Source organism: Caretta caretta, chromosome 25 (assembly GCF_965140235.1).
Source record: "Caretta caretta isolate rCarCar2 chromosome 25, rCarCar1.hap1, whole genome shotgun sequence".
Taxonomy (NCBI): Eukaryota; Metazoa; Chordata; order Testudines; family Cheloniidae; genus Caretta; species Caretta caretta.
In genome coordinates this window covers 16792616-16818501 of record NC_134230.1, presented here as the reverse complement: position 1 = coordinate 16818501, position 25886 = coordinate 16792616, and the positions used below count along the sequence as shown (strand labels likewise).

The 25886-nt window shown below is 54.2% G+C and overlaps 1 protein-coding gene across 1 annotated transcript; it reads right to left on the bottom strand.

Moving 5' to 3' along the window:
• Window positions 1–876: 876 nt before the first annotated feature.
• On the bottom strand, window positions 877–15140 carry SLC5A5 (solute carrier family 5 member 5). Its single transcript, XM_048830832.2, has 15 exons — window positions 14748–15140; window positions 12549–12614; window positions 12061–12112; window positions 11420–11487; window positions 10832–10986; window positions 10126–10266; window positions 7942–8071; window positions 7252–7340; window positions 6628–6740; window positions 6277–6347; window positions 5316–5402; window positions 4796–5001; window positions 3782–3885; window positions 2763–2878; window positions 877–2239 (listed from the first exon to the last, which is right to left on the bottom strand). Exons 1-15 carry the CDS (start codon window positions 15117–15119, stop codon window positions 2024–2026), a joined length of 1986 nt encoding a protein of 661 aa, XP_048686789.2. The 5' UTR covers window positions 15120–15140; the 3' UTR covers window positions 877–2023.
• Window positions 15141–25886: the final 10746 nt, after the last annotated feature.

The following is a 25886-nucleotide window of genomic DNA, read 5'->3' as shown; positions in this document are numbered from 1 at the left end:
CAGCCCAGGTGTGTGACTGTAACTGAGATCAGCCAGCCACCTGTATTACGCCACGGCCCCCAGTCAGCCCAGAACTTGCCAAGGGGCCTTAATGTGAGGTCTCCCTCTGCTGGAGCTGCACCGCCCAGAAGGCGCTCTGCCCTCAGCCCTGGCCGGGAAACACCAGGAGTCGGGGTGCAGGGGACCGGGTGCTAGCTAAAAGCCAGGGCTCCTCATGGTGGAACCACAGCAGAGGGGACACAGAACCAGCAGGGAGGGGATTGGGGCCAGCAGCTGGCTGTTTGAACCTTTTATTGAGCTTTAGCATCTAGGCATCAATACGGCCCAGGACAAGCCCAGAGGGGGACCAAACCTGCCATCTGGATCCAGGTTTTGTCTCTAAAGGGGCTCAGGAAAATCCCATCTGCACCCAGCAGGGGCTAGAGGAGGCGAGGCCTCAGCATAGACAACAGGCTCGCTGTGAGTAAGCAGGGCGGCTGGTAGCTATGGCCCTGAGCCGGGACTCCGGAGATCTAGGTTCACTTCCTTGCTCTGGTGAGTGACCTTGGGTGAGTCCCTGCATCTGCCTCAGTTTCCCTAGCTGTAAATTGGGGATAACGATGCTTCCTTCCTCTCGCTTGTAAGTGCCTTGTGGCAGTGGCTGTCTCTCCCCCTGTGTCTGGGCCTGGTGCAAAGGGACCCTGCTGGCTATTGGGCCTGACCCATGAGATCTCCTAGCACTTAGGAGCAGCCCTCAGGATCAGCCACAAACCCTTCCCCATAAGGATTCCTTTTGCCCCTCTCTGGGTGGAATCAGCATTCCCCCCCCCCCCCAACCCCACCCCCGTTCACACACACACTAACTATTTCCTTCTCAATCTTTATTAGAGCAAGGTGTTTACAGTCAACAGGCGCTGTGTGCCCCCGATAAGATAGACAGTGGGCAGATAAGCTATTTCATGAGCAGGTACGGTCTGCGGTGGGTTGATAAAGTACTTCAGGCACAGAGGAGTTATGCAAGAAGCAGGAGTCTCGAAGCCATGCCGATATGCTGCCAGAGGGTGCCTGGAGCGAGACACTGTTAACTCCAAACACTCCCTGAAAACCCCAGGTCGGGCCTGAGCCTGCCCAAGGAGAGAGCTCGGCCCGCAGCCCCACCTGGAAATCGGGACATCAGCGGGGCTAGGGCCTGTTTACCGCAGCTGGGGATACGGCCTAATGGCTGGCCTGAGAGGCCAGGGCAGAGCTGACCCCATCTGTCCCCCAGAGCTCAGCCTAACCCTGCCCCACACCATTCCCCACACCGGTTAAAATGAGCTGATGTGGTACTTAGTGCCGAGTGGCTTCAGCTGCTGATTGCTGCCGCAGTGGGGCCGGGGGGCAGAGAAGCTGGTCCTGGCTCAGGGGGGCAGAGGCAGAATTTGGATGGGGGCTGGCCTAGCAGATGTGGTGAGCGCTGCTCTGGTGCTCAGCCCAGGACTCCAGGGTTCTTTCCACGGCCCATTCTCCAACTTGCCAAGCCCCTTGCTTGCTCCCTGCCTCAGTTTCCCCATAAATCACCAGCCTAAATCCCAGGGCTCCATCTGTTGCTATGTTAGCAGCCAGGAGGGGGTGGGCAGCTCTAGACAAGGCCCTGCTCTGTCACAGCCACAGGGCTCAGCACCGGCTGCAGCTTGGGTCCTCTGTGTGGCTACTGCCTTCCCAAACCCACTTGGGCTGTGCCTGGCTGGCGCCTGCAGCATCCAGGTACCTTAGTGCAGCCGATTTGCCGTGTCAGCCTCTGCCTGGCCAGTCAGAGCCACAGGCACCCCCTGGAGGGGGACGGTGCAGGGTGGGGGGTGCTGTAATACTCCTCCCAGAATGTCCTTGCTGGGGGAAATGTGGAGGGGGTTGGCCAGCCCAGGGCTGCTCTGTCCATTGCTCCCTCACTGGGGCGGGGGCTGGATTCGTTCCCCTCCCCGCATGCTGGCTCTGGGGTGATGGGGGCTGGCTGAACCCAGCTCAGCCTCCCCTTTGGGCCGCAGCTCAGCGGCGCTGCCCAGCCCTAGACGCTGGTCTCTCGCGGCAGGTGGCAGCAGCCGGCGTCGACAGGGTGGCCGAGCCAGAGGAACTCCTCGGAGTCGCACTGCAAGGGGGCGCCCGCCTCCAGCTGCTTCGCCAGCAGCGCCCGGTCGGCCTCCTCGCTGCCCGTGAGCCCTGCCAGCAGGAACGTGGAGGAGCTGAACGGCTTCTTCTGCAGAGTGGGGGAGACCCCTGAGTCCTGCGGGGGGAGAGCGGAGATGGAGGAGGCGGGGCTGACGTGGGGGCGGACACTGAAAAATGCCGCTCCCCTCCCCCCCCCCCCCATTACGTGTCCAGCGCGAGCCTCCTGCCCAGCACGGGCTGCCCAGCCACTGCAGCATCGCCAGCCTGGCCAGCAAACCGGCCGTGCCATGTGCCACGAGTGACACACTCAGCCCAGCTCCTGGGGGGGAGGCGACCCCGTTCTCAGCCCCCCAAGCCAGGCAGACCATGCGAAAGCTGCCTTCCCTGAAGTGAGCCCTGGGGACACCCGGGGCAGACACCCTGCGGGAAAGGCGGAGGGTCCCTGCTGGAAACACCTGGCTCTGGTGTCTGGCCAAGGCCGCGCTGGTTCCCTGCTTTGCACTGAAGTGCGGTTTTGCCCAGAGATGCCCAGGCAGCCACTGGGCTGCAAACTGGGCTGGCGGAAACTTGGCAGGGAACAGGGAGAGAGAACCCTCCTGCCCTCCCCCGAGCACCAAGCCCCACCCTGACTCTGTTACCTTGGTCAGACTGTCCTCAGAGGGGTTTTTCCTGCCCTCTGGGGAGAGCGAAGAGGTCTCCTTGATAATGTCCCACCAGAGCACGCCCCGGGGCATCTGGCTCCTCTTGGTAGGACCTACCAAAAAACAATGAAAACCAGATGGGCAAAGTCCCTGTCTAATGACAACTCTGGCTAAACAAGACCCCATGGAACAGGGCAGGGCAATGCCTGTGCCAGTCTTCGCCCACCTCCGGCGCCCTCCAGCCCTAGTGGACGCTGAATCGCCTGCCGACAAGGCCAGGGAGCATTCTCCCCGTGTCACGGATGGGGAAACTGAGGCACAGAGACCCCAGACTTGCCAAAGGTCACATGCCGGGTCCATGACAGAACTGGGAATGGAACCCAGGAGTCCTGACTCCCCCTCCCAAAGTTTAATCTCAAGAATATCCTCCCTCCCCCGGTGGGGGCCTGAGGTCAGGTCGCTGTCCTAGGGCTTCCACACTCTGCTAGTCTCCAGGAGAAGCTCGTTTGACCCTCTCCGTGCGTGGGGGCTCGGTCCAGTCGTGGGGGTGATGGGACACATATCCTATCCTTCGTAGGCTGCCGGTGGGGACAGCTGCTGCTGTCCGAATGCTGGCTGGGCTATGGGACACGAATTGGGGGAGGGGGGTATCAGCCCAGCTCCCCGTGGACATGTGTCCGTGGTATTGTCGCTCGTTGGCAGGCTCTGCAGAGAGGCCTGAACAGGACTGAACAGGCCACAGACACTGAACTATCCGGTTACCACGAGAGGTCACGGCTGGGACAGCCCATGGGGGAAGCCTGCTCCTTCACCGCCCCTGAGCTGGGGGCGCCCCACGCGTCCTGGAGGCTTGTCTGGCCCTTTCCACCAGCGCCACGTTCTCACTAGATCATCCAAATCTGCCCCCCTCTCTCCTGCCCTCCACCCAGTCCCAAGCTCCGTGGGATGCCAGGGACCAGCCCAACGTATGGCACCCCTGCCCGTTGGCTGGGCTGGCACCTTGCAGCTGGCATTACCTGTCAGGTAACTTATCAGCACCCCCACCACCACAGTGGACAGCGTCCCCAAAGCCCCAAAGTAGAGGTAGGACATGGCGTAGAAGTCATCGGCAATGGCCGGCCTGCGAAGGAAGTGACATTGTAGTAAAGCAGAGGGAATGATATCGTGATAGGCTAAAGAAAACCACGACTAGGTACATCTAGGCTGGTCAAGGAAGGTTCTATTCCTGGGAGTCACCAAGGCTGAGACTTGGTCACCCCCTATTATATTGCTTGCCCTACCTTCCCCCCAGCCCACCAGCCTGGCTCAGCCCCCTGTGACCTCTGGGCTCGTAGAAGGGAATGTCTTCGGGACAGGGCTGAGCCTCGCACTGTGAACCCAACAAACCGGAGGTCTGTAGGTCCTACCACACTATCAGTGCGGAATACAAATACGGCCAAATCACAGAGTTGCCCATCTGATGTGGTCGGGGCTTTGCAGGAGGAGAAATCAGTGTCCCATATTTTGTTGGTTTATTTACCCGATCTACCCCAGTCCTGGACCAGAGCCATTACAGACTGCATGCAGCCAAGCCCCTCTGTCAGAGCTCTCCACCCATGCACCACTGCCCAGGGTCAGGGAGCAACTGTCCCCAAACCGGACTCCTGTTGGAGAGATTCAGGCAGGGAGCGAGTTCCCCTGCTGTTTGCAACAGCTCCCCTCAAAGAAGCTCCATTGTGAAACTAACAGCCACCCAGGAGGTCTTCAGAACACGGCTGCTGTCGGCTCACAAGCACAGGAACAGACCTTGGGAGACTAGCAGCGCCACCCAGTAACCACCCACCACCACCGCAGCTCAAACCCTAGAGGATAATGGGTCTGAACCCAACCCTCAGCTCAGCGCACCTCCAGGCTCTGGGAGAGTTCAGACCCACAGGTACGCTTGTGGGCTGGCCCTCATCTCTTTCCTGGGACAGCCTCCAATCCAGGCAATTCCCAGCCCTGGGAATATTCAGCCCCTGCTGGATTGGTTCCCTCATTCCCGGCCTGACCTTTCCAAGGGTGCAGAGACGTTCCGCGGAGGCAGGGGTCCCAGGACAATGGTGCTGTTGATCCCCTCGGTAGCATTGTAGAGCGGGCACAGGTCTCCGTAGTAAGGCAGCACTCCCATGGTGTCCTCACTGGGTGGGTAGATGGTGCCCCCCACCGCCACCCAGAAGGAGAGGACAAAACCAGACCCCAAGCCTGCAAAAACCCCCTAGAAGCAGAAAAGAAACAAGGATTCAGCCAGAGCCTGGGCAATAGACATTTCCCCACAGCTCTCGGGCATCTCCGCGCACACAGCCGGGTACCTGCTTCTAGGGCCAGCATATTCCGGGTCTCTCGGGAGCAACTGGAGACAGGCACCGGCAGCTGGAGTCGAACAAGGCAGCTGGCAGCCCACACCCCACCTACAGCCCACAGATGCCCCTGATCTCCCACTCCCTTTGCTCCAGAGCCAAGCCGAGCACCAGCACCCCAATTCTGATGCACTGAAGCAGCCTCCTTCCCCCCAAAGTGGCAGGGACTTACGACTGTGTTGCAAATGGGTATGAACATCCCAAGGATGAAGGCTCCAAGCAAAGGGCCGCTTATCACGCCCATGACGGTGAAGGAACCCTGGAGAGATGGAGATGGGGTGGAGGTCAGCCAGGATCTGGATGGGGTTTGGCACTCAGGGGCCCGGGAGGAGAGCAAGGCAAGACTTTCCCATCTCAACTTTTTTTTTTTTTTAAATGAAAAAATTGATTTTTCAACAAAGGGGAGTTTTCAGGAGAGAATTTAATTTTCATGGACAACCAAAAGTGGTGTGTCCCCCCCCCCCCCCCCAACATCACAAAATAAAAGTTGGGTTTTGTGGACATTTCTGTTTTCTGTTAAGAAAAACGGGACAGGATGGGTGGGTTTTGACTAGCTCCTGTCAGGAAGGTCTGGCCAGGAGTCACGGGTCTGTCCTGCCTTAAAAACCTCATGCACTTGAATGAGGGGACTTGAGTTTCAACTTGATCCATCCCCAGGCTACTTAGCTGCAGCCCAACAGCTGCTGTGGGATCCTGCCGCTGAGGGGCACCTGAGAGCCATGATCCCAAACTCCAGAGCGTTGGCACCAATATATTCACCACTGGTGCCGACACAGCCCCAAAGTTTTCCCAAACTTTGGGAAGCTTCTAGTCTTGGAATCCCAGTGGGAGATGCCCGGAACTTGATTTTCAGAGGCTCTGTTGACTTCAGATGGAGCGGTTGATGCTCTGCAGGAGATGGGGTGGAGGAGCATAGGGCCAGGGGGTGGGCGACAGGGTACAGAGCCCTTGGCTGGCAGACCCCTACGTCATTGCCACCTCGACAGCTCTTCCATGACTCACGTGAAATGAGCCGGAGCAATGGGGACCCAGTGCAGTGGCTGTTGGCCGGGGCCCAGGGACAAAGCCTGCGGATATCGAACCAGCACCCTGGGGCATGGCACCATCTGGGGGCGGGGTGGGAGGAAGCTTACCTGCAGCACACCGCCTCCCAGCAGGGAAGACAAGGCAGCCACCGTGATGCAGGAGATGCCGTAGATCAATGCTGCGGGATGGAGAAAAAACAGCCTCAGGCCAGGGAAGCAGCCGTACCGGACCCACCCCCTGCAGGGGGCTGAGGCATGGTGGGGGTGCGGGGAGCAGCTTGGGGCTGGGGAGCAGGTCACTTTGATGTGTCTCCCCTTTAGCCATGGAGCCCTAAGCAGCCAGGGTGAAATGCACCCCCAGGTGGAGGGCCCAGGCAGCCAAATGCCGAACTTTGCCGCTGCCCCATCGCCATGCAGCCAATGCAAGGATCCCCCCCCTCCCTCCAGCCCCACACTTACAGAGTCCCTTAGAGAGGAGGGTGAGTTTCTGTGGCGACAGGGAGGGCATGCTGGGCTTGACCAGGTCTTCCACGGTGACGGCTGCCATGGCGTTGATGCTGGTGGACGCCGTGCTGGGGAGAGACGGGGCAGGAGCAGAGGAGAGTCATGCATGCCAGGCCAACGGGATTGTCATCCTCCGGTCTCCCAGGCTAGGTGGGGTTGGGCCCGAGTGAGTTTTGGATGGGAGACCAACAGGGACTGATGTGGAGGGAGGAGTGGAGGGCGTGCTCCCCTCTGGGTCAGTGCACATGCCTCAGCACATCGCTAGGGGGCGCTGTGCCACAGGATTAGGGGCACTTGCCCCACAGTCCTATCCATCCCCAGTGCTGGCAACCCCAGTCTGTGCCCAGAACTGCCCCTTTAGCTGCAGCTGGGCACAGCGACTTTCCTCCTCACTTCCTGTCCCAAATGGCTGTGGGGGGGGTTTAAAAGAGCTGACGAGCTCCACTCCAGAGCCAGCTCTGAGCCGTGGAATAACAAAGGGGAGCGGGGTGGGGGTGGGATAGCTGGGCCCCCAAAGGAGCCCAGGGCTACAGTCACTATTGCGATGAGTTGCTGGGGAAGCTGGGCTCTGCCCCTCACCTGAGGGTCCCACTGTACGCGCAGGCCAGGAAGAGACCGGGCACGCCCGGGTACTTCTCAAAGATATCCAGGACCAGGTAGGGCATGTACTGCAGGGAGGAGATGGCCATGTTACAGAGGAGCCAGAGGCAGGGAGGAGGGGTTATTCCAGAGTGAGACTAAACCCCCTCTTCTAAGGAGAACTGGTAGGGGGTGGGGGAAAGGACCCCCTTGGAGAGCAGCTTAAACCCGTCGACCAGGACGCAGAGAAGGGGATGCCCCAGAGACGTGGGTTAACAGCAGAATATCGAGCGCCGGGCATGGCACCTCCTATCTCAGGAGCACTTTGCAAAGCATCAGCCCTCCTTTATAGATAGGAAAACTGAGGCACAGAAAGGCGAAGGGACCCACCCCGGATCAAGCCAGGACTAGAACCCAGGTGTCCTGATTCCTAGTCCTACGCGCCAACCACTAAGGAAAGAATGCAGGTGTCCTGCTTGCCAGGCCTGTGCTCTGCCCTCTAAAGAATTAATGATCCACACAGGGGCTTCACCAGACGACCTGTCAAGCTCCCTCAGTTTGGCCTCTTGTCTTGATCTCTTCCACCCAGTCATTAACAGGGCAGTTCCCCCTGGCTGCTCAAGTAGCCCTCAGTTCACTAGAGCAGGGCTCCCCTGCAGCAGGGACAGAGGCCAGCCAGGCCGTGGGTACCTGGTCGGGGGCAGAGATGTATCCAGCCAGGAGGGGATCACAGTCCTTGTAGAGCGCAAACATCACAATGCCACAGCCCACCGCGCTGGAGACGATGAAGAAGAGGCCCACTTGATTGACCAGCAGAGCACTGAGAACACATGGACGGCAGAGATCACAACCGGGACAGAGCCAACACCACACAGTGACGTCTGGCCAGGAGCCGGCTTTCCCCTCCGCCAGGCTTGGGCAGATCCACTGTTCGTGCTGGCTCAGCAGCCCCAGTGGTCTGTGTTCATCCCCCTTCCCCACGGCAGAGGCAGGGCAAGCTACCCATGCCCTCAGGCTGGGACGGAGGTGCCCCATTTCAATGGGACGTGGGTGCCTAACTCCCAGAGGTTCCACTGTAGGGCCCCCCAGCAAGGTGCCCTCCTCACCCTGACCCACAAGTTGCACTAGAGCCAACACTGCCAGACAGAGCTTGTTGCTTTGGGGCGCTAGCCTGGTTTGAGACGCCCCAGGCCTGACCTGCAGAGGGGCAGAGCACCCCCAGGCCAGCCAAAGCCAGTGGGCACCCTAGGGGCTCAGCACCTCTGGAGGTCAGGCCCTGGGCACAGCAGGTCAGGCCTGTATCCAGCCTCGCCCTTCTCAGCGCAGGGCTCCGCTTGCGCTCCCCAAAATGTGCCCCAGCTCAAGGGCGGGATCCCGACCTCCAAGGAGAGCCCTCCCCTCTGCACACCAGGCAGAGCCCCTCGGCTGCCCCCACGGTGCGCAGAGCTCAAAGTAATCCCAGAGGGCTTGGCCCACAGCCCGGGGAGGCTCACAGCGAGATCCCCTCTAACATAGGGCCCAGCTGCAGGGACCACGAGAAATCCAGGGGCTGGGGCTGGCTTTGCAAAGAACAACTGTCTCCTGTCACTGGTGCCCGCTTCCCCCAGAGATCGGTGATAACTACTTGTAGCCTTCCAGGCTCTGGCTTCATCGATGGCTTCCTGCCACTGCCCGGGTCCCTGGGAGACCCCGGGATGGGACAAAGCTACCTGAGGAACGAACATCCTACCTGTTTATGGAACAAACCAGAGCTGCAGGGTCACAATTACTCAGCAAAAGCCACCTCCACTTCCTGGCAGAGCTACACCCTAGCTTGGCTCCCTGGCAGCATCTGTCTGTTGTGCTGACCTACTTAACTCTGTGACCACTGCCTTGATCCAGGAAGGATCCTTCCCCTGACTCTCCGGCTGGGAAATCCCCTCTTGGCTTCCACAGGAGTGCTGGTTAGCTGGGACACTTTCCTCTCCACAATCCCTCACCATTCCCCACTCCTGACAAGACTGGAGGGAAGGTTTCCTCTTCCCCAACCCCCACCATGCAAACCTCAGCCCTGGCTGAGGCCTCTCCCCCGCCTCCTTTCCCCATCACTCAAGTGGCTCCTCACTAGGCTCCACCCCAAGCCAGCTAGTCCCCATGGTCACATTTCATCCTTTACTGCAATGGGCTGGGGAACTCACTGCCACAAGATATCACTGCAGCCAAGAGCTTTAATCTCTGCTGGTTTTATGTCCCTGCACGAAACGAGGTTCTTGGAACAGGCACAACCTCAGCCACCGATAAGTACGGGCGGGCTGGTCCCAGCGCTGGCATGGCCAGCCGGGTGGGGCAGCTAGTCTCCCCTGGCCATTATCAGAACACTGGAGGAGGCCAGGGTGGGTTATCGGTGCCTGACGGATCATGGCTTGTGTCTATAGACTCACACAGGAGGAGGGGCATAAGGCTCCTGGCAGCGGCCATGTTGATATTAGAGATACCGGTATCGGGGCAGATAGTAGCATGTACGAGCCAATAAACCCCAGACAGATCGTCCCCCTGCACAGTGGTGGATCAGGAGGGACGAGGGCACCTGTGTCCCACCTGCACCCTGGGCTTTCCCATGCCAGCCAGGAGACAGGTCAGGGGATAGAGGCGTGTGCAGTTAGACCAGACGATCAAAGGTTCTAATCCTGCCTGCTCCATAAGTGCAGTTTTACATGGCAACACTGGATCATAACCCTTCAGCCGCCAGCACTGGCCGCAGCCACCGTGAGGTGACTCAAACAGGGTCCCGCTTCCTGCATCCCTCTATGCTGAGTTCCCCAGCAGCCTGGCTCTCACTTCCCTAGGAAGTTAAACCCTGCCTCAGTTTCCCTTTCCGAAGCAGTGGGGACTCACAGTTTTGCCTCATTCTCCGTCTTGCAGGCCACATAGCGCTGGACCTGGGCCTGGTTCACACCGTACATGGAGAGCCACACCATGGTGCCCCCAAAGGTGAAGGTCCAGAAGGTGTAGCGGCTCCTGGGGTCTGGGTCGAAGCTGCAGACAGAAGGGGAGGGCGAGACACAGACTAAGCTAGTCATGCAGGGGGAGAGTCTCCCAACACAGACTATTTTCCCAACCCCATAAGTGAGTGTGTGGGGTTGGGGGGAGGGGCCCCCAAGCATCTTGGCAGTTCTACCTCCCACCCCAGTCATGCTGGGACATCCCAGTGTAACGGGCTGGCATTTTGGTGCTGTCATGGTACAATGAACAGCCGGGAAGGGTCACACCGCATTGCTGTGGGAATATCCCACAGGGCCCCAGTGTGGGACGCAGACTGCCAGCCCGGAGAATCGCCCCACTAAAAATGGAAACTGGCAGGGAAAAACCCTGGGGCAGACAGCAGCCCTGCTCAGCAAGGACACCTCTGTAGCCAGCATGGGGCTGGTCCCAGGTCTGGGAGGGGAGTGGGGTCTAGCAGTTAGAGCAGGGAGATGGGAAACAGGACTCCTGGGTTCTTGTCCAAGCCCTGGGAGGGGAGTGGGACCTGGAGGTAGGAGTCCTGTGGCTCAGAGTTAGTGGGTTTCTGGTGGAAAAGGTCCATGCTGGGAAAGGCACCTACTCGAGCAGGTTAACCCTGGAGTGGTTGGATGCGATCTCCAGGACTGCTCCAGGGCTGCCCACAAGCAGCGTCCCCTGGATCAGGATGGCAATGAACCCAGACAGCATCACGAACACCTGGAACACATCTGTCCAGATGACAGCCTTCATCCCACCCTGTAGAGGGAGAAGAGGAGGGTCAGTGCCCTGGGCGGCCAGCACCAAAGTGACATCACAGAGCCCCCAGGGGCCAGAGCCTGGGCTGGAGCAAATCAGCACCGATCTGTGGACGTCAATGCAGGGACACTGATTTACACGGGCTGGGGCCCTGGCCCCAAGGGTTAGCTCATCCCAAGCCGGGTAGGGACATGGCCCAGCGAGCTAATATTCCCCCTTGTGTCATCGCTGGTTTGACCTGCCAGCAGATTGTGGAAGGGCCCCGCAGGGCACAGGATGGAAGCCCCTTTGCATTGGGCATAGCACCAGGATACCCCAGGCAAGCCCCATCCTACCCTCCTGCTCGTCTCTCTGATTTCTGGGATCTCTAGTGGAACCAGTCGAAAGCTAGAGGACACGTGCCAGCAGCAGAGAGGGAGGGGCTGGTACTCACTATGGTGGTGTAGAAGGTGCAGATGGCTCCAGTGGAGAGAAGAGATGCCCAGATATCCAGCCCTGTCACTAAACCAAAGAAGAAGTCAGTCAGCTAAGGGGAGACATTCCCTGACCCAGCCGTGAGGCCCGCAGGGAAACGGGCCCGGCACAGAACTCCCGATTCTCCCCAGCCCTGAACTTCGGGGCCCGGGTCGGCTCTAAGGGCCAAAGTTTGCAGCCCGTCAGACAGTGGTGGCGCTCACAAGAGCTAGCGGGACAGATCCCCAGCTGGCATAAATCAGCATCGCCCCACTAAGCCAATGGGGCCAGAGCCCCAGCTGGTGTACAGCGGCCATAGCTCCACGGGAGTCAGTGAGGCCAGCGGGAGTCGTGGGCTGGCAGGACAAAGACTCTGTAGCCGCAGCAAAGGGTATAGAGGAAGGGCTTCGATTGTAAGCTGCTTGGGGCAGGACCCAGAGGGCAGCACCAGGCATGATGGGGGGCTGGGCTGTGCCTTGGCACTATGGGAAGAGAAATACTAAAGAACACCAGCCAGGCCCCTTTATTTGTACGTGCCCCTTTCCAGGCGTCGCTCCAGGATGAAAGGCACTGGCCCAAGAACCCTGAGACCAGGAATCACGTGAGGGGCCTGGGATGTACCTTGGTTGAGGATCAGCGCAGGGGCATAGATGACTATCCCTGTGTACAGCATCTGCAGGTGGAACAAACAGCATCCCAACCCATCGTCAGCACAGAGCACTCCGAGCCCGTCAGCAAGAGCTCAGCCCCCAGCGGGATGGCGGGAGGGTGGGGGGGGAAATCAGATAATGGGGACCAGGTCTGGAGTAGGTCCAGCTGTTGCCCAACCCTTGACCCTCATGCTGTTCACGTGGGCACCCCCCAGACAGAGGTACCCAGCGGGACACGACCTGCCCCATGGCGTTAGAGTGAGGCTAGATCCCCCATGCTCTGGCTCCCAGTTCTGTGCCCTACCCACTAGGCTGCACTGTAGAGCGGATCCTTTAGCTGAGGCCGGGAGAGGCGTCTGCTCAGACCCCACTATGTCATTGTACTTAGACCGCTCTGCCTGTGCGGCCCCCACCCCCAGACATGCCACTCCGCCCCAGCCGGACCCCGGGACCACGCACCGTGGCAGTGATGTACTGGATGGTCCCACATAGACGAACCTTCCTGCTGAATCTCATCTCCAGGTACTGCAAGAGAGAACGGGGAGCAGGGTGTGTAATTCAGTGTGTGTGTGGGGGGGGGGGGGCGGGAGAGGGCTGCTGACCTCTTTGCTCATCTCCTCCACGGGAGGGGCCTCAACAAGCCAACCCATCTCTGAGCAGCTCCCCAGCCTCTTGCCCGGCTACCCCCAGCACAAGCCTGCTGGGACAGGAGCCCCCAGCCGCTGCTGAGGGTCTTGGAGGAGTCTGGTTCTTCAGGGGACTCAATCTAACCCATTTCCTTCCTTTGTGATGGTTTGTCTCAGCCTGTCAGTGCAGCCCCCTGCCCCACACAACACATTGCACAGGTGCAGAATTGCAAACCCCTTTGCTCCTCGCAGAGCAGGCTCCCCCGCCCCTCGGATTTACAGCAGTGCTAGGTTTGGAGGGTAAGAAAGTCAGAGGGAGCAGAGTTCAAACCACGGTTCTGACCCCTCCAATGAGATTAGCACTGGCCTCTCAGGGGCTCCAGTACACAGATCCAGTGCCCCTGGGACTTAGCGGCCCAAGGGTGCCGTGGGTTCACCGGCCAGACAGTGTGTGTGTGGGACAGAGAGGGGGACCCCTGGAGCTCTGGAGAGCAGCCGCCTTTCCACCACCACACAGTGAACAGGCCTCGGAGCATAAATGTGCTTAAGCAGGGAGAGAACATCCCGGAGCTGAGCCGGTCCCGGGCACTTGGCTAAAGGCAAAGAGTGGGATTCAGGCTCCCAGATCCCATTCCTTTTCATGGTCATTGGGCACCAAACGCCTCCTTCGCTGTTCCGTGGAAGCAGCATTCCAGTCCCAGGACTAGAACTAGGGGCCCGTCTGCTCCCCCCACCCCGCCCTTAATGCATTTGTCCTCACAACTCCCCAGCAAGTCAGGGATGTGACATCAGCCTCATTGGACAGAGGGGAAACTGAGGCACCAGGAAAGGAAGGGGGTTGGGGGCAGAGCCAGGAACTCCCAGATCTCCCGAGTCCCCAGCCAGCGTGTGAACTAGCAGAGCTCAGGTTCCACAGAGACCACTGCCCCTCACAGGTGGCTCCAGCTCTCCACCTTGCGCGTCATTGCATGGCTCGCTAATGCTTCCCCTCCAGGGACACGCTGTTTACACCACTCAGAGATGGAGCTAACACAGGTCCCAGCACATGCTCCAGCAAGCCAAGAGCAGGAATCCAAACCAGGGCGTCGGGTGAAGCACTTGTGATACTGGGGACTCAGTCTTTAAGGGCTGAGCTTCCCAGACAGAACCTGAGCAGGGCGTGGGAAAGCTTTGGTTGTTATGCTCAGCCTGTGGGAACCAGACACAGAATAAAGCACCCAGAGCACTGAGCGACCTCACAGAGCTAGAGACAGGCAGTCAGAGACCTCCAGGCTCTGGGGAAGCTGTGATCTGCCCCCACCCAGCTCTGGAAGGCGATCAGTGCCCCCGCGTCCTTCCCCAGCCCTTTGGGGGAGCATGCACCGCCTGACCTCAGCCTTCTCCCCACCAAGGCCCTGGCAGCGAGGCTCCTTTGTGGGACCCAGCAGCTGCACTGCCTGGAAGCCCAGTGAGGAGCCCTGGAGTTTGTCAGGGATAATAGCAGGGCCAGGAATCCAGGCAGCTGCTCTCCTGGGCCAGGCATTTGGCGCTGACAGACACCAGACTCCTAGTCCCCTGTTCTAACCATATCCGTCCCCGAGCAGGGAATAGAACCCAGGCGTCCTGAGTCTTACCATGAGACAAGCCTGCCTCTCAGGCTGAAGGAGGAGAGAGGAAATACTGTGATCCCAGGGGGCACCGTCTGACCCCCACCCCTGTGTCCTGAGATCTGGGGACAGTGGATTTATCAGCTCCTGTTATCCATAGTGTTTATTAATGATAAGACTCTGGATGGCCAGCAGAGAGCAGGATTCCTGACCTTTCCCACTCAGCAACTAGGAGAATGTGCTTAGCAGAGCCACAGGGCTGGGCTAGCAGGGGAAGGTTGCCCAGCTCCTGCTGCCCCGTAAATGCCCTTCGCCAATCCTAGCAGCCCCTCAAATTCACGAGCACTGAGCAAACCCTGAACAAACCCACCCGCAGGGAAGCCACCTGGGAAGCCAGATACGTGTCTGCCCAGGCCTGTCTCCTGTGTCCCACCAGGCTCCCTTACCTCGTAGGTGCTGGTCAGCCCCAGGCGGTAGAAGACGGGCAGGAAGAGGTAGGTGGTCAGCAGGGTGTTGAGCATCTGCCCCAGGCACATCCACAAGAACTTCATGCCGTAGCGGTAGGCCTCTGCCGGCACACCCAGCACCTGGATGGCCGACATGAAGCTAGCAGAGAGCGAGAGCCCCACAGGCACGGCCGACATCTGGCGCCCCCCGGTGAAGAAGTCGTCGCTGGTCTTCTGCCCGCCTTTGGAGAGGGCATAGAAAAGCCCAATCCCCGTGGAGACCAGGAGCATCAGACCAAATACTCCGTAGTCCCAGAGGCTGAATGTTAGCATCTCCGGCATAAAAACCTCCATGCTGCCCACCTGGGACATCGAGCCAGCTGCTATCCGAGCAACGCCCCCGCCTCAGACACGGACAGACCCAGCCCCACAAGATCCCCCCCCGCAAGCAAATCAACAGCTAGGCCTGCAACGGGACCCTGTGCCGTAACTTGCTGGCTCAATGCAGCCACCCGAGAGCTTTGCTAGCAAAGCAGGGGCAGTTTGGAAAGCGCCTAGATAGGGCCACAGACAGACAGAAATAGACACACAGATAGGCAGCAAAGGGCTGTAAACAAAAAAACCACTACAGTTAACCAAGTGAAGGTTCACTGTGGTAGAAGGGAACAAATAATAATTATTTAAACCAACAAAAACAGCAAATTGTGTATGAAAATCAAAGTGTTTCAGAAACTGAAATTCACAGTTTGGATCCAGGACCCAGAGAGACCCACACTGCAGAAAAGTCTCTATGTTCACGGTGTCAGGATCAGCTGGGGGGGGGGGGGGGGGAGAAGAAATATTTTTTAAACAAACAAAACCATCTGGCCTGGATCCTTTCTGAAAAATCAAAATATTTTACAAACTGAAACTGACCAGAATGTCAATATTTTAAAACACATCGTTAGAAATCAAAGCAAGTCCAGTTGAGGCTGATCAAAAAACAAAACCAAACCTGTTTTGTCTATTCAGAACAATGCCAACACTCAGCACTTCCCCCCTAGTGCCTGGAAAGCCAAAAGGTGATGGCACAAGAAAGAAAATACCCAGCTTAAAAAATTTTAAAAAGGAGTGATCAGTGAAATTGATACAGGTGAGAAGATCAAAAGGCAACAGGTTCCAAACCAGTGTTGTGCTCAGCAAAATGTTCCCTTGTGTTTAAAAAAGATATAAGATTCCTAAAAGCCTTGTTTCACAGTAAGTTTCATAAGCAGATAAATAAATAACTAAATCAAACCCCACTAAACTGCTAGGAAAACAAGAGCAGGACAGGAGAAAATAGTTTGCTGCCAGCAGGAGCTGGGATGTCCTGGGAGACTCCTTGGCAATCCAGGTCCCCTTTAGGATGAAGCAGCTTCTCAGTCTACCTGGGCAGCTCTGGGCTGTGAGCGTTTTTCTAAAGTCACTTAGCCAGCAGGTTTGCGATAAGGGAGGCGGCTGCTTAGAGTTTCTCAGAGGGGTGTTGATTTATTTGATGGGAGACCAAGGTCATCCAGGCTTGGCCAAAGGAGTATGTGTCCAACGCCAGGCACCCTTTCAGCACTGGGGCTAGGAGAGCAGGTGGAAGTCGTCAGGAGGAAGTTTTTAAAGGCACTTTCCAGCCCAGGGCCCAGGGCGTGGTGGCAGGTTATGAGCAATGACTGGCTGTCACAGCTTTCTCACCAATGGTGGAGAGCGTGTAATTAGCGAAGGGACCTACCAGGGGAATTGGGGATGGTTCTGAGAGGTAAGTGTCAGGTGCTTCCTGGTAAGGAATGGCAGGATGGGGGAGAGGAGAGAAGAGCCGAATAAGTGGGTGGAAAAAAGAATCCAGTAACTCCCGCCTTGCACTGGTGCAGTGATTTACAGCTCTTCTGAGCAAGGCTGCAAAATGCTGCCACTGGACAAGGGAGCAGAGAGCTCCCCACTCCCTCCACACGGCTGTACGACTCGGTCGGGCTCTGAGGGACACACGCACACAGCCTCAGCAGGCCGCGAGCAGCGATGGATGATGCCCCAAGGCCCATTGGCTGCCTGCCTCCCCAGGGGAGCTCCTGCACCACCAATCCTGCAGGGCCAGTGCCCGGGGCCCAAAGCTCTGCTTGCAATGCCTGAGCGCAGGCAGAGAGGCGCTGAGTGACCGTGAGTGCTCCCTGTCCGATCATGGATATCAGGGGCGTGCTGCGCAACTCCACCCCAAGGGAGCAGGAGTCAAAATGTCCCCCCTCCCCCCACCCCACAGTAAATCCCAGTCAGATGGGGGGGGGGGGCGTGTGGAGGAGAGACAGGCACACTCATCGGGGAGGGAGCAGAGAGGAAACCCAGCAACCTGGTGCAGCTCCATGCAAAGCCAGAGCGTGAAACTGTCCAGCCCTTGAATCCAAAGATCTTCATCACAGCGAGTGTCCATCCAAGGAGTAACTCCAGCCCCGGCCAGGGCAGTTTCTACGGGGGGATGCCCTGCACTTCGCCTGTGCGTTTTCACGGGCAGCGCCTTGGTGGATTAGGTCAGGGCAGGGCAGTGGCTCAAGCACTTCTGCAGGGTCAGTGGTGCAACTCGCACAAGACCGCGGGCTCCCTGGCTGGCCCCTCCGCAGCCACCACTGTGCAGGCAGAAGAAGCAGGACTGGGCGAAAATTTCCCGTCCTAATTTATACCGAGAACTGGGGGGTTTTGATGAGATGAAAGTTCTCTGGGGAAGCAGCTGCTCTCCTTGGAACTTTTCAGGTTTTGTCACAAATTTGATGTTTATACTTTTTTTTTTTCTCTCCAGTTTTTTTGGCCTTTTTTAAAAAAAAATTCCATAAAAAGCCAAACATTCCTGTGACAAATACCCATTTCCCAACCAGCTCTCATTATAAGCCCTCCAGGCCCTCCCCTGTGACAGTCCATCTACCCCCCCCCACCCACCGTCCCATCACTGCCTCTGTTGGGCCCTTCGCTTTGAGACACCAGGCATCTGTTCCTTTTTAGAGGTGTTTTCACTGAGGGGGTTCCTGATCAAATCCAGGTCTGGCCTCACAGCAAAACTGGGTGAAAAGGGAGAGAGAGAGAGAGATTTTAAAAGTCACTGGAGAGCTGTTATCTGTGTTTGGACTCTGAGGAGGTCACGAAGTCTGGGTTAACCTTGCAGCAAGGAGAAACCCAAAGGCCTTGTCTGTGCAAAGACACCAGCCCAGCTTTCGGATAAGCAAGTGTAAGCAGCTCAGTGATTAACCCTTTCCGCTCCTGCCTGGCCCCTTTGATTTCAGTAAATGCCAGTGCTGAGGCAGCGCACTAGGTACCTAGTTACTTGGCTCCTCTGCTGGGGACAGAGGTGGAGTGGGTGGTTTAAGGTGCCTTTAACCTTAAAAGGTGTGCAGGGCCCTCCCCAGCCTGCAGTGTAACTTAGAGCAGCCCCGGGGCTGCTCTAACTTACACTCTGCATCCCATGGCCCCTAGGGAGCGGAGCACTCTCGACATGTTGGATCATATTAAAGAAGTTCTGTATTAAAATCACAAATTAGTTTGATTCCCCATAGTTTAAATTCCAGGGTATTACTAATTAAGAGGTCTCTTGGTTCTTGGTACTGTTTCTTTCCCTCTCTGTGTGAAACTTGCAAGCTACTAATTGTGTTAGTACATTCTAAGACTGAGTCTGTTCTCAAAGCAATTCCTTGTAACAACAACTACTCACCCAGAGAGAGACTCAAAGCAATACTCTGTAACAGAAACAGCACCCAGAGACTCCCTGCCCTTTTGTTGTATTCATCTCGCTTTATTAACAATTGTGATTAAAATAGAGATAGAGGATGTATGTGGATGGATGCTTGGTGTGGATAATAACTGAATGTTCAGGGAGGTGCCAGCCTAAGAATCCAGTGTCCATCGGCTGAAGAAGGCGTCAAGTGGAAATAAATAGAGGACCCCCGGAGGGCAGACTGGAATCCACCCAACAGCATCAAGGATGGGAGAACCAAAGAACAAGATAACATCTGGCAGCACGGAGCCGTCAGGAATGTGCCATCTGCTGATTGATTCAGCAACAGCATGATGAAGCAATTCCCATAGACTGGCATCGGAAGAAATTCCTATAAAAATGGACTCTAGAAAGTGAGAACTTTAGGGTCTGATTCTGCAAACCAACTTCCAGGAGCATCAGATGAGCATCTGACAAGGCCCTGTTCCCTCCTCAGGTCCAGGCCACCTGGCCAGTGGCTTGGGATGAGCAACTCTAAGGCTGGTAACTATGATAACAACCTTGCAGAACGTGTGTGTGTGTGTGAATAAATATGAAATTGAATGGAATGGTATAGCTATAACTCATTGCTTACTATGATTCTTTCTGTATTCACAATAAATGTGGCATTTTGCCTTTTCCCCTTTAATAAGATCCTGCTGGTTTTTATTTTATTTGTATAACATTTTGGTGGAGAATTGCGAGAGGGGGAATACTGGTAAAAAGCCTCAGTTATTGTAAATATTGGTGTGCAAACTGCCAGCTCTGTTGAGCTCGGCATTTCTATTAGGTTAACCAGACCTGCTGGCCTCCGGGAAGGTAGCAGGGAAAAGTGTATAATTTAAACTAAGGTTACTAAAAATGATCAGGTTTAACCAGACCTGCTGGCCTCCGGGAAGGTAGCAGGGAAAAGTGTATAATTTAAACTAAGGTTACTAAAAATGACCAGGTTTAACCAGACCTGCTGGCCTCTGGGAAGGTTGCAGGGAAAAGTGTATAATTTAAACTAAGGTTACTAAAAATGACCAGGTTTAACCAGACCTGCTGGCCTCTGGGAAGGTAGCAGGCAAGAACAGGTTAACCAGACCTGCTGGCCTCTGGGAAGGTAGCAGGGGACCTGCTGCCCTCCGAGAAGGTAACGGGGGAAAAACTCATAGATTAAGCTACGATGACTAAACTTAAGTCCTATTGCTCACTGAGGTATTGGGGCAGCAAGAAGGCCTAAGGGCCAGGCTAAGCTACTCGCTGGAATAAGGAGTAGCAGGTTCAGAGAATCTAGGCTGTGTCACTCCCTGGCCTGTGCCAGGTGTGACAAGGAAATCTGATAAGCTATGATTTCAGAATCTAGTCTGTGTCACTTGCTAAGGAATACCAGGAGTGACAAAGAGATTGAAATATCCGTGTTAAGATGTTTAAAACAAAACTGGGTAAGCCAGTACCAGAGGGAAGAATGGAGTCAGAAGGAACTCCAACCTCACCTTTTGTTAAAGAAATTACCGCTTTTAAACAAATCCTTCAGAAACGTGGGCACAGTCCTTGGACTAAACGAGCCCTAGCTGATGTCTGCACTATTTCGGAGCTAGAGGATAGATTGGCTCCGTATATCCTCATATACAAACCTCCTAGTGCTGCCAGAAGAGAGTGTGAGGCATGTAAGGATTCTTCCCTCCGCTTGTCTTCATGTAAAGAGGAAAAGGCACAAACGGAAAAGGGAGCAGACAACTGGAAGGTCCTGGGTACAAATACCCAAAGTCAGCTGGAAATAGTGAAAGAGGCACTCCAGGAATGCAAAAAGAGAGAAAGGTTCCTGGCAGACCAAGCTAAAGCCTCTGAGAAAACTGAAAGAGAGAATCATGTGCTCCAAGGTATGGTAAAGAAATGAACCTTGAAGCAGGGCCAAGCACCTGCAAATCACAGTCGTGAATCACTAATTAAGAGTCAAGGAGTACTTGTGGCACCTTAGAGACTAACCAATTTATTTGAGCATGAGCTTTCGTGAGCTACAGCTCACTTCATCGGATGCATACCGTGGAAATCCGATGAAGTCACGAAAGCTCATGCTCAAATAAATTGGTTAGTCGCTAAGGTGCCACAAGTCCTCCTTTTCTTTTTGCGAATACAGACTAACACGGCTGCTGCTCTGAAACCTGTAATTAAGAGTCTGAAACAAAAATTGGGCTTTGCCTCTAAACAGGTAGCAGCCATTACTCAGGTGAAGGGGGAGAAGGTCCTATGTACGGCACCCCCAGGCATAATGACAAAGAGAAAAGAGAGTGAAAAAGTTAACTTTGCAGAGGCTGGAGGGAATTAAGCAGCTAAACCTTGTGAAAATGTTAAAAAGGAAAAGTGTTAGAGAAAGTTCCCAGAAGTCACCTACTACAGGACAGGCCTAACAAAGAAAATAACAGAACGCCACTAGCCGTCACCTTCAGCCCCCAACTAAAACCCCTCCAACGCATTATTAAGGATCTACAACCTATCCTGAAGGATGACCCAACACTCTCACAAATCTTGGGAGACAGGCCAGTCCTTGCCTACAGACAGCCCCGCAACCTGAAGCAAATACTCACCAACAACCACACACCACACAACAGAACCACTAACCCAGGAACCTATCCTTGCAACAAAGCCCGTTGCCAACTGTGCCCACATATCTATTCAGGGGACACCATCACAGGGCCTAATAACATCAGCCACACTATCAGAGGCTCGTTCACCTGCACATCCACCAATGTGATATATGCCATCATGTGCCAGCAATGCCCCTCTGCCATGTACATTGGTCAAACGGGACAGTCTCTACGTAAAAGAATAAATGGACACAAATCAGATGTCAAGAATTATAACATTCATAAACCAGTCGGAGAACACTTCAATCTCTCTGGTCACGCAATCACAGACATGAAGGTCGCTATCTTACAACAAAAAAACTTCAAATCCAGACTCCAGTGAGAAACTGCTGAATTGGAATTCATTTGCAAATTGGATACTATTAATTTAGGCTTAAATAGAGACTGGGAGTGGCTAAGTCATTATGCAAGGTAGCCTATTTCCCCTTGTTTTCTCCTACCCCTCCCCCCCCCCCCCCCCCCGACGTTCTGGTTAAACTTGGATTTAAACTTGGAGAGTGGTCAGTTTGGATGAGCTATTGCCAGCAGGAGAGTGAGTTTGTGTGTGTGTGTGTGTGTGTGTGTTCCCGGGGGTGGGGGGGTGAGAAAGCCTGGATTTGTGCTGGAAATGGCCCACCTTGATTACCACATTGTAGGGAGAGTGGTCACTTTGGATAAGCTATTACCAGCAGGAGAGTGAGTTTGTGTGTGTGGTTTTTGGAGGGGGGTGAGGGAGTGAGAGAACCTGGATTTATGCAGGAAATGGCCCACCTTGATTATCATACACATTGTGAAGAGAGTGGTCACTTTGGATGGGCTATTACCAGCAGGAGAGTGAGTTTGGGGGGGGGGGGCGGGCGGAGGGTGAGAAAACCTGGATTTGTGCTGGAAATGGCCCAACTTGATGATCACTTTAGATAAGCTATTACCAGCAGGACAGTGGGGTGGGAGGAGGTATTGTTTCATATTCTCTGTGTGTATATAAAGTCTGCTGCAGTTTCCACGGTATGCATCCGATGAAGTGAGCTGTAGCTCACGAAAGCTCATGCTCAAATAAATTGGTTAGTCTCTAAGGTGCCACAAGTAATCAGACTGTCACTTGGATAAAGGTGCATGAAAACTCTGTAAGCAAAAAAAGAAATAGTGACACCTTATGTAAAAACGGATCTGGATCATGTTCTAGAAGTTAAACGATGGAAGGAATGTGCATTTGCCCCAGAACATGTGCAGGGTATATTGTAGAAGGGGCAAAAGAAATGCAAACATACTGTGCTACTTAATTAAAATGCTATTCGGGCTCCAAAGGGAGCCACCATAGGTTGGGTTTTCTTTTTCAGATTGCTGTGTGTCTTGGAAGCAGAAGTAAAAAGTGATCAAAACTCTGGTGAAAGTTGATTGTGTCCCTTTTAAGATCGAGTCTCTGAGCTGCTGAGGGCTTTAAATCCAAAAGCAGGAAGCGTCTGTGAAAATGCAAATGACCTAAATGATAAAGGAAGGAAAGAACTAGCAGCAAAAAGGAGCTGCAGATAAAGGACACACCTGGTCAGCAAACAAATTGTCCACATAAAAGGCATGGGATCACAAGAGAATTTTAAGAAATGTAATGATAAGGACCCCTGTAGCAATGTACAGTGTGTATGATTTTTGGAAAAATCCTTTAAGGTCATATGGTAATGATGCTTCTCAGTCATTACCTGTAAATAAACTTAAAGCTTAACACAGCAGAAAAAACCTTATAAACTTGGTCTGCTGTATAAGAAGGGAAACTGAGGTACCCCACCTCAGGGATTTAATAACTAACCAGAAAGAAAAGGAGTACTTGTGGCACCTTAGAGACTAACCAATTTATTTGAGCAAAAGCTTTCGTGAGCTCTCGAAAGCTTATGCTCAAATAAATTGCAAAAAGAAAAGGAGTACTTGTGGCACCTTAGAGACTAATACCAATTGTATTTTTGCGAATACAGACTAACACGGCTGTTACTCTGAAACCTGTCAAATAAATTGGTTAGTCTCTAGGTGCCACAAGTACTCCTTTTCCTTTTGCGAATACAGACTAACACGCCTGTTACTCTGAAACCAATGACTAACCAGTGGGATAATTTCCCCATAACCCTTAAAAAATAGAAGCCATGGAAACCTGGCCTGCCTATAGAACAAAAAACAGGAAAATGTGGGGGTAATTCCTCTGTTTTGCCTGCAATCAGCAAGGGTATTTGTAAAAGAAATATTTTAAGCAATAATCTGCCACCCCAAAAAGGGGTAGAAACATGTTCTTTTGTCTTTCAGAAAATCAGGAAAAGCTGATGCCAGCTGAAGAGCAACCCACTACCAGGAATCTACTGTCACAACAGAAATTGTGTGTTGTGTTGTCTTGTCTTGTTGCTAGCACTGTTGTGTGTTTAAAAAAAAAAAAAACTGCAGACCTGCAGGTAATTAAAAATAAATTAAGCTCTCTGTGCCAGCCACAGGACAGCCTGAAACAAAAACAAGTACATGCCAATGTAGACTTGGTCCAAATTGGCCTGGGTAACCTAAAAGGCCGAGGGAATCTTTGGCAATGGCTTAATACTACCACATGGCTTATGCATAAGGAAAAACAATTTAGAAATAGGAAACTACACAGCCACGGCTATGGGATGCACTGAAATGCAGATACTTGCCCTAGCTACTTTAGAACACAAAATGTTCTGGGTCATATTGGGAAATATTAAGGGTTTGATGCATTTGTTAAAACAAAGAAAGAGATCATTGTTTGACACTTATCAATATGAATGGATGCAATACGTTTCCAGTATTGTAAACCAGCCTTGTTAATGGGAGAAATTGTTGTCAAAATTGCACACCAACAGTCCCTGGAGGCAAAGGTATTGAAGGTTAGCCCACTCCCCATATTACACATGGGATCCTTCTGGCTACCTGGACCTCAAGCCAGTGGGCTGGGGAGGGAGGGAAGCTATTGGACACTAGAGGTTGTACCAAATGGACTCCTCAAAAGTGGGTGTGCCTCACCTTGCCCCTTGCCCCAGAACCTTGTAGTAAAGATACATCACTAGGATCATGTATGTGGGATGAATTGGAATCACAAACTCAAATTGCCTCACAGTACCTTCTCTTGAATAGGCTACATAGAAAGTGACACTGGCAATTATAAATCTTAGTGTCAAAAGGGGGATTATGTTGGATCATATTAAAGAAGTTCTGTATTAAAATCACAAATGAGTTTGATTCCCCATAGTTTAAATTCCAGGGTATTACTAATTAAGAGGTCTCTTGGTTCTTGGTACTGTTTCTCTCCCTCTCTGTGTGAAACTTGCAAGCTGCTAATTGTGTTAGTACATTCTAAGACAGAGTCTGCTCTCAAAGCAATTCTTTGTAACAACAACTACTCACCCAGAGAGAGACTCAAAGCAATACTCTGTAACAACAGAAACAGCACCCAGAGACTCCCTGCCCTTTTGTTGTATTCATCTCGCTTTGTTAACAATTGTGATTAAAATAGAGATAGAGGATGTATGTGGATGGATGCTTGGTGTGGATAATAACTGAATGTTCAGGGAGGTGCCAGCCTAAGAATCCAGTGTCCATTGGCTGAAGAAGGCGTCAGACAATGGGACACGCACTCTCTGGAGGGCCAAGATATTAACAGCTATTGAAAGACAGTTGCAGGCAAATGGGCCCTGGCTCCTCATCTTTGGCAACACACCACCCTCCATGCAGGCCCATTAGCTCTGTAGTCCAGCTGGGAATATCAATCTGGGAGATGGGGGAAGGCTGCATTACCCCAATCTACGGAAACACAGAGCCTAGAAATCTGCAATTATCGGAGAAACAGGAAAAGGGTGTCCCCGAGTAACAGAAGCCCATTCCAGCTGATGTGGTTATATTCTGCCTCCCTACACCTCCCCTATGGCTTCAGCTGGATGCAGGCTCTTTATCCACTGCCTGTTCTCCAGGGCTGCTGAGCTCCCTTAGCTGGTGCCACCCCAGAAGTGGATGCATTGCAGCAGCGAGGTTCGGCAGGGAATGGCTTCATGGGGGCAAAGTCTGCAGAGGCCGTAAATACTTTTGCATCTTTCATCCTGGAGGGCAGATGCAATGTCAGCTCTGCCCATCCCTCCCTTGGGGCTGTGGGGCATGAAGACTGTAGCAGCTCGACATGTGTCTTGTTGTGCAAGGAGATGTTGATGATACCGTATGTGCTGTGGCATCATGCCAGCTCCTCCCAGGCACACGCAGCTGGGGAAGGACAGGTCTGTTTCCCTGCAGATGTGCCAACCAAGCCATTCCCTCAAGACTGGGTTTCCGTCTGCCAATTGCATGAGTTCCTGGTTACTGCTTTGCCTGACTCCAAATGCAGGTGGCAGAGCCGGGGGATTGGGCACAGACTCCCTGGCTAACCTTGGGCAAGTCCATTTCCCACTCCGTAGAACAGGGATAATGAGTCTTACCCTCCTGAGGCAACAGCCTTAAGATTTGAATGTACCCCAGGCTATTTGCCACAACCTGGCCCTGGCCCCCTCAGGATGTGACCTGTCTGCTGAGAGTGGATCTGGCTGCTGGATCTCCCCGGCTTCTAAGCCAGCCAGGTCCAGGCAGAGCCAGGTCACTGGTCCATGCTCTGGGTTGCTAGGGTACAGCCCCAGGCTCACAGCCCCGAGTCTGAGCTGTGCCTCAGGATGTGGGACTCCCCTGCCCCATCGCCCGAGCCTGGAGCCAGTGCCGTACGCATCCCACGCCCCCTAGTTGGTGACACACACTTCCTAAGAGTTCATAGACTCCGAAGTCCAAAGAGCT

What these genes read in the sequence shown, in the direction of transcription:
- SLC5A5 (XM_048830832.2), bottom strand. Translation starts at nt 15,119, where the DNA reads ATGTCCCAGGTGGGCAGCATGGAGGTTTTTATGCCGGAGATGCTAACA. An exon ending in GGCTGACCAGCACCTACGAG is followed by an intron (nt 12,615 to 14,747) that starts GTAAGGGAGCCT and finishes TCTCTCTTGCAG; the next exon opens with TACCTGGAGATGAGATTCAG. An exon ending in CTGAGGACAGTCTGACCAAG is followed by an intron (nt 2,240 to 2,762) that starts GTAACAGAGTCA and finishes CTCCCCCCGCAG; the next exon opens with GACTCAGGGGTCTCCCCCAC.